General features: G+C 36.2%; 1 protein-coding gene across 1 annotated transcript; it reads right to left on the bottom strand.

Moving 5' to 3' along the window:
• Positions 1-1979: 1979 nt before the first annotated feature.
• Positions 1980-2918, bottom strand: OR4F14L (olfactory receptor family 4 subfamily F member 14L). The gene has a single exon (NM_001391578.1). It carries the CDS (start codon positions 2916-2918, stop codon positions 1980-1982), a length of 939 nt encoding a protein of 312 aa, NP_001378507.1.
• Positions 2919-12384: the final 9466 nt, after the last annotated feature.

Below are 12384 nucleotides of genomic sequence, written 5' to 3'. Positions count from 1 at the left end.
TAATGAGTCCACTGAAAGATAACTTTTAAGATCCTTAGTTGCTTTAAGATTTGGTTTATTGTTAATAAAGGAATTAGTGGATATTCATTAGATAATTTTTAAATAAAATTGAGCATTGAAACATTGGTCATGGTGTATGTGTGTATTGCTTTACTTTTACCTTTAGAGAGTGTCTATATCTTTGGATCTTGTTAGTAAATGTGTTCAATTTTACTACTTTAAGAATAATGTTCGATACCTTTAAGAAGGTGTGAATATGATATTTATGCCAATCGGGGGTTATATTTTGCGTGGTCCTGAGATTTGTTAGTCTGCTGAAATAAATATATGACAGACAATTAGACAATTTTCAATTACCCACCTTTAGGTTGACAAAGACTCTCCTTGACCAAATGCTAGTCAGCCTCCTCTGAGCCCTCTTCTCCACCAGGGTTCAACCTGGGGCCCAGCCTTGCTGGGCTTGCATCGTCTAGTTTTAGCAACAATGCTGCTAAGTCAGTTTAGAGAGAAACTCTCACCTTTGATATCTGATAAAATTCCTAAACCCCTACTCTTGACATGTGGTCACCATGGCTGCCTTCAGCAAAACTCCTGTTATGTCAGTTTAGAATAATTCTCCCTACCCTTAATGCTTCTCTTAGTAATTTCCATCCACCAACCCCTACCTCCCATCTGCTCTTTGGCTATAAATTCCCACTTGTTCTAATTGTATTGGGAATTGAATCCCCTTCTATACTGAGGTCTTTTTCCCCCATTGCAATGGTTCCTGATTAAAATCAGTTTTTACCACTTAAACTACTGTCAGACTCTTTTAAAAGAGTACTGCTTATGAAATAAAAGTTAATTACTTTGGCTAAAGTCATAAAATGGTGATTATGACTGTGCTAAAAGTAATTATAGTAAAAAAATATGATTGACTATGCAAGGTGTTATGATTTGCTTTTTGCTGTTGTTTTTTACAATAGGAAAAGAGGCTAGTTTTCTTCTAAGATAAAATGTCTAGTTATTTCACCATCTGAAATAGTAGAAGATAAAAGCTGGTGGAGATGAAAAACTGCAGACGATTCAAGAAATAAATTTTATTTACTCTGTTATAGTTGTATATATACCATCAAATAATGAATCTGAAAAGAAACAATGATATAGTTTAATATTTTAACAAAGTTTGTATAGCTCAGCTTTGATGGGTTTATTTTTGAAAACTTAGGGATGCTTTATCACCAAATACTGTATTTAAACAAGACTAGAATTTGGTTCTCTCTCTGTTAGAATAACATTACAAATTTATCCTGGGATATTCATTCTGCTCTCAACTAAATGCTATTCTTTACTTCCGATAATCTTTCTACTTAGCAGAGATTCTCTAGCTCATGAGAATAATTTTTTGTGCCTTATACTGACTTTATTTGCTCTGTTATTTTAAACATATAGTTCATTGACCATGATAGAGTTAAAGTTCCTTATATTGTTTATTTTAAATATATTTTCACTCGAGTTAATAGGTAACTATTCAACAGCCACTCTTTTTCTCAGATACATATTCTACATTCACTACTGTTGTGGGCTTATTTGTGTCCACAGAATAGATAAGTTGAAATCCTCACCCACAGTACCTGTGAATGTGACTATCTTTGGAAATAGAGTGTTTCCAGATGTAGTCAAGACGAAGTCATACTGAGTAGGGTGAATTGGGAAATACTTCTCTCTCTTCTGATTGCCTTAAAACAGCTTGCTTTCTTACATATTTCTAAAAATTACTTATAGATATTATTCCTTAGGAATTGAGGTGCAAGATTATTATAATCTTTGATTTTAAATGTAAATTCTCTCTTTTCAGTAGTGAATGTCCCTTTCTCCCCAGTGAAAGTCAAATCAACTCAGTATCAGTGTATATAATCAAATCAAGGTGACAAACAAGAGCTTCTCTCTGAGTTTGAACATCAATAACCAATGAAGGCTCTTCACAATAAAGCTATCTCTTAAGAGATCTTCATATAATTCACTAGCTGTCTGCATAATCTCCTCATTGCCATCTTCATTTCTTGGTTCTTGAATGTGTAAATGATAGGATTCAGGAAAGGAGTGAGAACTGCATCAAAAATGGCCAGAAACTTATCCAGGTGTGTAGAGGGAGACGGCCATGTATAGAAAAATATCAAAGGACCAAAAAACAGCACTACCACAGTGATGTGAGCTGAGAGTGTGGACAGAGCCTTCAATGAACTAGCTGAATAGTGTTTCCGAACAGTGAGAATGATGACAACATAAGATATGATCAGTATGAAGAAGGACCCAACAGAGATGAACCCACTATTGGCTGTGACCATGAACTCTAGTCCATAGGTGTCTGTGCAAGCAAGTTTGATGAATTGAGGAAGGTCACAGTAAAAGCTGTCCAACACATTAGAACCCCAGAAAGTTAAGTTTACCACAAAAGCCAATTGAACCATGGAGTGGATAAGGCCAGTCATCCAGGCAACCACTAAAAGGAAAATGCACGTTTTGGGGCTCATGATGGTTAGATAGCGGAGTGGCTTACATATAGCAACATATCTGTCAAATGCCATAACTATGAGCAGCACCATCTCTACACCACCAATGACATGGATGAAGAACATTTGAGTGATGCAGCCACTAAAGGAGATGACTTTACGCTTCCTGAAAAGGTCATAAATCATCTTGGGAGAAGTGACAGAAGAACCTCCCAGGTCAATGAAAGAGAGGTTGGCCAAAAGAAAGTACATCGGGGAGTGTAAGTGAGGGTCAGAAGTCACAGTGAGCATAATGAGGGAGTTTCCCATGATGCTTGCCACATAAAAAGTGGAGGAGAACACAAAGAGGAGAAGTTGGATCTCCCAAGAATTGGCGAGTCCCAGTAACACAAATTCGGACACCACAGAGTAATTTGCTCCATCCATTAGTTCTGTCAGTACTGCTACCTGAAAATGCAAATTATGAAAATTATGTTAATAAACTGGGAGTGAAGTCAAAATTATGAAAGCCTATTTCTACTTTAGCACTAAACCTCTCTTAATATGCTCATAGCCTTGAATGTGATCACAGAGAAATCGGTGGCTGTCATCTGTATCTATTCTCTACCACCAAGTTTTCTTGGCATTTAGTATCCTCTGCTTCCTCATAGGGTTGATGCCATGATAGTGTTAAAGAGATCCAAAATGCTCAACATGCATAAAGGGAATTCAATTCCAAACCTTTGATTTTGAATTAAAACTGGTATCTGGCCCCAATCACATAGAGCTAATCACTATTGCAATACGTTCCAAACCTACAAATCTTCATCCAACAGATAAATAGTTTTTCTCTTCTCTCTCAGTCTTCACCTCTCAGAACATTAATCTTCAATATTAATTAAATATTTACCGCTTCTATTAACTCTTGCTTTATTATTTCTAGCATTTATTTTAGTATCCCTTGCATTATAGAGAACGGACTACAGTTCTAACTCACCAAGGAGACTGTAAGCTTCTTCAAGGCAGGGATTGTGGCTTATTCATATTTGGACTTCCTGAAGCAGTGAAAAAGTGATCCACAGAGAGATGCAGGTCCATGAACTGTCTGTAACCATTTGTATAATATTAAATCAGAAATTGAGAGTGTTTAGAAACTTCTCTAGCGATTTGACATTACAGTGATATGCAAGTTTCTGATTTTGTTCTTTACAAATGTGTTAGTCCATAAAACACTGGAAATTAATTTATACTTTAACAAAATTAATTTGAGAAAGACTGTCTTAAAATACCTAGCACATGATCTGAAAAGCTTAAAATATGAAATGTATCATAACGTAGTGGAAACCATTTCACACAAATGTCTCTATAAGGACGCATCACATTACCCTGTAATTCTTTACTCTTATTTAGAGAAACAACATAGCTTAGTAAGAAGAAATGGGTTTTGGATTTAGATTACTGTGACTCATAGTGACAGGTTGATCTTGCCAAGTTACTTAAACTCTTTGAGTCTCAGTTAATTTACTTATGAAGTTTTAATTAGTAAAATAATGTATCTTAATCGTATGGCTATATTAAATTTTCAGTAAATGTTAAGTTTACTTCTCTTTATTTCACTTGCCCATAACAACACTCAATATGTGAGACATAATGAGTGAATGAATAAGAAAATAAAATACTGTTAATTAACAAGAAGCATCAAACATTCTATTAGAAATATATTTGAATAAAAAATTATGAGTAATATAATATTGACATTTTCTTAGTGGAAGAAATTAAACTATCTTGTATAAGTTCAATTGATTTGCTCTCAAAGAACACTGTATTACTTAGTACGTAACACAAGTGTATTTTATTTGTTTAATTTTTCCTTCCCGATTAGGCTGCAAGCCCCATACAGCATGGAGCACATCTGTGTTGTTCAATCCAGTGTGTCAAAATTTTAGAATTACTCTACATACATAACAGAGACAAGTAAATATTTGCTGATAGGGTGAATAAAATGTATTTTCTTGAGTCAGAGACTGACAATAGAAGCAAGGAAGGAAAGGTCAAGAATCAGGGGAATTCAGGAAAGGGAAAAATTTGTCCGAAGGATAACTAAAACTAGGAATAGGGCTAAAAAGAAATCTTCAATCTAGTCAAGGAGACTGAAATCATTAGGGTCAACTTTGGGACCTATGATAAACTCAAAATCGCTAATTTAGGAAACTCTCTAGTCATTATAGATCAGGAAATAAATACCCAAATGTGTTAAATAACTTAACCAAAACCATAAATTTTCTTAGTGTTAATGCTTTTACTAAAGCTGAAGCCCATTGATTCCGAGATCAGTCCTCTCTCCAATTCTCTGCTTCCTTCCACTTATCTTTGACATCCTGAGGATACAACCTGAGCAAAAACATGAGGCAGAGTGATTATAGAAATCGTTGGGGGAAAGACAAGCCCCTCTTACAGCTAATGACTACCATTTATTGACATACTGGCAGCTGCTGTCTTGGCCTCCATGATTAATCATCACTGACAACTATTTATCAACTAATTAATGTACCTCAGTGTCCTGAGAAACTTGGAAGTTTGCTAAAATATTTGCTCCTATTCTAATTGTTTGAGTAAATATTTTTATTTGGAACAGAAGTATTTTGGATGGACTCATGTTATAAAATGCCACTGTGATCTGTTCCACTCAACATTTCTTTCTCTAGAGGGGACTGAGACCCCTGAAGAGGGCCAGCATGAGATAACCACTGAGAAGCCTATATTATGTTGTTTGTATTCAAGTTCTACCCCTTCATGAAATCACTCTTGACTCCACCAACCTAAGTAGTTTTCTGTGTCTAGTGTTTCATTTTAACTCCCCAAATGGATTATAAGGCTATTCTATCTATCATATTTCTTTATAAGCTCCACAGTGCCTAGAAGAAAGCTAGAGTACATAATAGGCCCTCAGTAGAAAGCTTGAGTGACCCATTTGGGTTAAAGTATATTGAGGTTGATCTTCAATCTCAGTGTGGATGCAGGGACTCTAGACTCCATCTGGGACTTCATGTAAAGGATAGACTATGTATGATTACACCATTCTTTGAACTTATCTCTATTTTAGCTCTTATAACACCTTATAGCAATTACTCCTATTGTTTTTAAAGAAGAATAATGGGATAATGAAATGAGTATAAGGTTCAGTATCTGAAAAACCATATTTCACATTCTATCACCTAACAATTTAGTGATCTTGGGTAACATACATTTCACGTCTGACACCTTTCACGTCTGTAAAATGGAGAAAATTAATGTCTTGCAAAACTGAGAATGTGAGATAATATATGCCAACAAATTCAGTTAATTCTTCTTCTTTAGCAACTTTGGTAGTGGAAATAACCTGTAAGTCCACAATGAGGTTGTATATAAATAAATTATAATATAATACAATGAAATGAGTTACTTGAAAAGTAAACTGAAAATTCATACTCTGTGTTTTGAAGCCAGACCTCCCAGTTTGATCTCAGGTCTGACATTGCTGTATGTCTGTCTTGGGGCAAGTATTATAACCTCTATGAGCCTCAGTTCCCTTGTTGGCAGCATAAGATCATGAAACACAACAAGCACCATGGGTCTGTTGTGATTAAGTGAGGTGGTGAATCTTGATGGCATGGCTATCCTACAGGATAATTCATCCTCATCATTCATCCTATGTCAGAAACTGCCCCAAGAAGGATGGAGCCTGAAAGGTGTCCCATTGACTTCACCACCACCATCAGACAAGGCCCAGCAGTCGGTCCTGGTTTAAGAAAATCTGCAATGTAAAGCTCTGATCTTGCAAACCAGATCCATTAACAGATGGTGTCACAATAAGGAAGATCTATCAAAAGGCAAAATTCATATGCTCCAGATTTGTATTTGCCATCATGGAAAAATCTCAAAAATATAATGTTGAAGGGAAAACATCAAATTATAAAATAATACATGTAAAGTGATATAATTTTTGTAAATTTCAAACACAATAAATAATAAATATTATCAAATATAATTATTAAAATAATTAAATTACTAATTTAAGTATAATACAAATAATTATTAGATATAAATACTAATATATTATAAATATAAATATATATATACATGCTAGAACTATAAAAGCTTGAACCAGAAAGATATCCAATAACTTCAGAATAGTGATTTTCTCTGGCAAGGGAAAGAGGAGTCTGAGATGGTGAGTGATTTCAATTGTATTAATAGTGATTTACTACCAAAAAAAAATCTGATAAAAAATAACATATGTTCATTATTATATCTTGAACTTAAACACATAGTGCCAGTCATACAGTTTTGGGTACATTTTAAATGGTTGAAATATGTCACAATTTCTTTTTTAATTTCATGCATCTGTCATGTATCTGCTTCTTCCTCTTCTCACTGCCCCTACTTTCATCAGTTTCCACTAGATCCACTACAAAGCCTCATCAAGATCCTGTTCTTCAAGTGTTTTCACTGTTCCAAAAAGTTCATTCACTCTCAAAACAGTCACAATCCTTGTGTTAATGGTTTTATGAATCATTTTTGCCCCCAGATGAAAAGTAACCTGCTAACAGAGCACTCAAAGCCCATTGGAGTCTGGTTCTTTCCATCTTCCTGTTTCCTACTTCCTTTCTTGCACCCCATGATCCAGCTACATCTGTTTATTATGTGACAATGACACACACTACATATGCCTCCATGCATTTAAATATACTGGCTCTTCTTCATCAACTCACCTTCCACAATCTCTATCAACTGCTCTTTCTCTCTGGAAGAGAAGTACAATACACAACTCAAAGTAAACACATGCTATAAAGTTTGACTCCCTTCCCTACCACCTCTTCACACTCTAAGCAGATTCGTATTCTCCTCATTTTTGTTCCTATTCATAGCACATTATTCATGTCCCAAAGCATCACTTATCACATAATATTACATTATAGTTAGTTTTATATGCATGTACATCGAGAGGAGGAATTGGGTTTAACATGTTTTGTAACTTCCACCGCTAAGACATACTTAGAAAAACGAAGGAGGGAGGGAGACATTCAAAATGCTGCCTCTATCAAAAGTTGGCTAAAGATTTAAATAATGTGGTAATTATGATCTAGACATAAATAATAAAGGTAGCCTTCAACACGAGAAAATCATATTTGCAATTGAAATAATAATAGATACAGTAGGTTATGTATTTATAATATCAAAGTTCAACAAAGAAGGAAGAAGATATAAATGGATGATTAAAACACATGAAATATGGAGGATTATATACCTAGGGAAGATGTGTAATAGGACTGAGAAGAGTTCTGAAGACACAGAAAAAATGGAAAAGAGGAGACTATAAAAGTGAAGAAGAATTAAAGAAAAAGAAATAAACTACATCAGAATGAAGACTAAAACAGCAGAGGAGATAAGGAAGTATGTGCTTAATGACAATAAAGATAGACAAGGCCCACTCTAAATTAAGTCAAAGGTAGTTTATGAGGTATGATTTGCATTACTTTCTGGATCACTTCATCATTTATAGATGAGGGGAATATTGGTAGATGAGGTTCCAAATAATAGATTTATCAAGGTGAAAGGGACCTACAGACGTCTCCTAGGGTTGAAAATCTAAACCAGTATTTATATACATTTCCTTTTCCATCTAAAAATAGTGAGAGATTAAAACCACCCTAGCTAAAATGTCCTGCATTTTATATTCAAATTGTCAGAAAATCCTTCTTCATACCTAAGTAAAATCTTAAATCCCCCAATTTAAGAACATTTCTTTGCTTTTTATAACTGCATACAATAGAAATAATTTTCAGTGCCCCTTTCAGTTAACTCTATTTGTACATAAACTCAACAATTGTCATCCCTTAGCTTTCTTTTCCCAAGACTCAAAAACTCAATCCCTTTTGTATTTCCTCTCAGAATCTCTTTCTCACTTACCTTGCCCCTCCAAAAAACAAAAAAATCATGTTTGTCAACTTTCTCTAAACCCTTCTGAATTCTTATAGTTTAGAGACAACATTAAAGCAAAACATTCTAAAAGTCTAAAACACATAAGAAAGCAGGAGAACTAATTTGATCTCCTGGTAGTTTTTATTTTGTTTGTAAATTTTCCACATTGTATTTTAGGATGAGATTTACATTGAAAATAATTTACTCAGCTTTGGGTCTTTGAGTGTCTCTTCTACTCAGGTATCTATAAGACTCTTTCCATCTTGAAAATTTTACAAGTGCATACTAAATTTTCTTCCCTTTTCACAGAAGATAATCAGTTTATACTTCATCTCATTTGAAAAGCTAATGGAGAGGACAACAGCCCTTTTGTCTTAGTTTCATGTTTCATGATTTTTTCTTACCTGTTGATCAAATTGCAGAAGATGAGAATGACTCATATAACCATCACTGGTAACAAAGTTCTGCATCTCAAACATTATAAAGCCACTGAGTTTTCCTAATATCTTTCATATAACACTAACACGGTGTGATTCTAGTTAAAAGTCAGAGTCAGTTACCCTTCTCCAACATGTCAATACTCTTTTTCACAATTATTCTCCACTACTAGACAATTTGTCTGACACTAGAGTTACTCTCCTTATTGTTAAGTTTATTCTTGTTCTTTCATTTTACTTTTATAAAGAAAAGAGCATCTTCACAGAGTTGTAGATTTTCCTGTGTTCTTTAATACAAAGTGCCATAAAATCTTGCCATATGTGGAAATGAAGCTTATTAACAGTTCTAGACATCTGTGATCAAGTGATACCACAAACACAGGCATTTAGAAGGAGCTCCTGGGTCAAGGGACTTTACCCCTATGGACCGATTTGGTTTGACCATAACAACCAAAGGTCCTAAAAACTCATAATAAGACTCTAGAGTAAAAAGAAAAAAAAACATATATTTATCAACATGGAAGGATAGACCATACTGTACTCAAGAAGTTCTTACCTTGATTTATAACTTCAAATATTTCAACATATGGATTAAGGGCTTCCTTTATACTCTTGCCCTAGTTCCCACAAATGAAGAGGCAAGCCCTTTTCTGTCTGCTGGTTCAGTGACTTGGGATCCCAAAGTGGTCACAGGCTAGTCTCAGCTATGTTTCATTTGGAAACGTTCTTTTATGAGGCACTAGGACCTCTGAACCTACTAAACCAAGGTTCACAGGAAGAGGAAGCATAGATTTCCCTAGCAAGTGATGTGTTCCTATAGTTAAAGTGACATTCCCTACCTTGGGTTCGTATATTCTTACTACAGGACAGATGGTAACACTGGTTTAAGATATCTACGGCATCAAATAGACACTATCTTAAACTTGCAAAGTGTTTATCTCCCAGCTGTTACAAAAGCTGAGTAGTCATCAGGCCATTCCATCACTATATCAGTGAGCTGGTTCTGGGTTATGGAGCACAAGTAAGCCTAGTGAATAGCAGGAATGTAAGCCCAGGGTCACACTTTATTTCCTATAAAAATATGTCCAGATGCACCATAAAAACAGATAAGACAGTAAAGGTAATCTATGAATCAATAAATGGTAGTGCTGGAAGCAGCACTGTGGATGAGAAAGACAAAGCAGTACACAAAATAAATAGATAGATAATTTATATTATATAAATATATTCTATATTATCACACTTATTATATATTATAAATCTATGTTTACATATTTATAACATATATATTTTATATAATTATATAATATATTTATTATAATTGATATAATATATATTATATAATATTATCAATAGTTATGTATTCATAATATTTATATTTATACATAAAATATACATTTATAAGATGAATTTATATATATAATATTTATCCTATGAAGTAGAATTAGAGATAAATATCCCTATGAAAGTAAACATTTCCCCGTGCCATAAAAGAAGAGTTTAACTCTATTCAACCTGGCACAAGATAGGCAGCTAGTCCTTTCAGAGTAGGGTGAGATATGGTACCATACCGGGTGCTGAACATTTACTTTTGCATTGGCAGCTTGAGAACCCAGTCATGATGGTAGCCATGAGGGGAAATTCATGTTGTTGAGTATATGCAAAGACTTCAACTATGCTGCTATGACCACTGTTTTAGAACCAATTAGGAATGAATTAGGAGATGGTGTCAAAATGGCAGAATAGGTGGACTCTGAATTCATCTCCTCCCACAGACACAATACATTTACAACTACTCAGGAAATAATTACCCCTGAGACTGAATGGAAACTGGATAAAAACGATCCCCACAGCAAGGGACAGTCCTGACTGAGGTGGAAGAGGTAGAAATTCCTTTCTAGAGAGAAAAAAGCCACCTTCGAGTCATGGCACTTTAGAGCCAGCAGAGAGCAATGCTAAGGTATACATCTTTCCCTCAATGAGTGGGGGATCCGAGAGGGTGAGCATTACAAGAATAAGCAGCTTTTGTATTCAGCATAACTAAGACAAGTGTCATAATATCTGGCTTTGCTGGCTATGAACAACAATGAAGAATATCCCCAGAAAAGCTATCAGACAAAGGGAAAAAGGCCTGCTCTTAAAGGCCCCATGCACGAATTCACCTTTTTCAAAAAGTAACCTAAAATCATCAGAAGGAAAGGTGCACAGTACTTTGGTGAAAAGGAAGTCACCTGACAGGCTCTGGGTGTATCTCAGTGACAGATGAGACCTCCTCAGGGACCGAGACATTGGTGGCAGCCATTATTGTGACCTAGTACGGGTGTGCAGACACAGACACTGGCAGACATCATTGGAGTTCTTACTCTGGCCTGTTAGCCCAGGATATGCCCAACCCACTAGATCAGCAATGTAATCCAGCTCAGCCAGGATAGGCAGCCCAACCTAGGGACTGGCCTCACCCAAAATCAGGCCTTCAGGCAACTTGTGGTCTTCCATAGGCTGGGTGCCTGGAACATCTGCAGTGGGATGTGCGTCTGCCTCTGCAGAGCATAGCATGTGTGAGGGGAGGGACTTAATTGGTGGAGTGTGTGGGGCCTCTGCAGTGGGCTGACTGGGTCCACTTCAGTGGGATGGGGCACACGCATGGGGCAGGACTGTCTTGACCTTATATGTGGCTCTCCTGGCATAAGTCTTGTCAGCTGCAGTATACTTGTGCTTCTCAAACAGCCACATAGGTCATTGGTCCCACCTTCCAAAGCCTGAAACAATTGGGGCCTCCCATGCCTGGGGCCAGTCCCACTCAACCGTAATATGGAGAAAGCTGACAACAGCCTTGCAAGCCAGAGGCCCACAGCAATTGTAAGCCCCTGACACTAGCAACCAGCTACACTGAGGTCCTACACATTTAACAGATGAACTGAAACAGGAATGTTCTATTAGACTTTGTGGCCAACTATGCTGGGGCTCTGCATGCCCAATAAGTGGCCAAAGGGTCCATAGGAGCCACATGCAGCTGAGCATTACTAAAAGCTGGCCAAGGGGATATCCTAGCCTCACTGAGCACCTGTAGAAAGAGCACTCTGCCACAACAGGACACACATAGCCCACATAGGGAACATTCCTGGAACGTTTGGGATTGGTGATGAGACAGAAGCACATTGCTGGGCTTCATAAGGCATCTCTTACATAAGGCCAGTTCTCCAAGATCAAGCAATGTAGCTGACATACCTAGTACATAGATATAAGCATGGAGAAAGAGGCAAAATTAGGAGATAAAGGAATATGTTCCAAGTAAGGGAATAGGACAAAAGCCCGGAAAAAGAACAAAACATAACAGAGATAAACAATTTACCTGACAAAGAGTACAAACTAAAAGTCATATTGATGCTCACTGATCTTGGGAGAAGAATGGATGAACTTGGTGAGAGCATCAACGAAGAATTGAAAAATATAAAAAGGAACCAATAAGAAATGAAGAATACAATACTGGAAATGAAAAATTTACTAGAGGGACT

Source organism: Equus caballus, chromosome 1, assembly GCF_041296265.1.
Source record: "Equus caballus isolate H_3958 breed thoroughbred chromosome 1, TB-T2T, whole genome shotgun sequence".
In the NCBI taxonomy this organism is placed as follows: Eukaryota; Metazoa; Chordata; class Mammalia; order Perissodactyla; family Equidae; genus Equus; species Equus caballus.
This window is presented reverse-complemented; position numbering and strand designations above follow the sequence as displayed.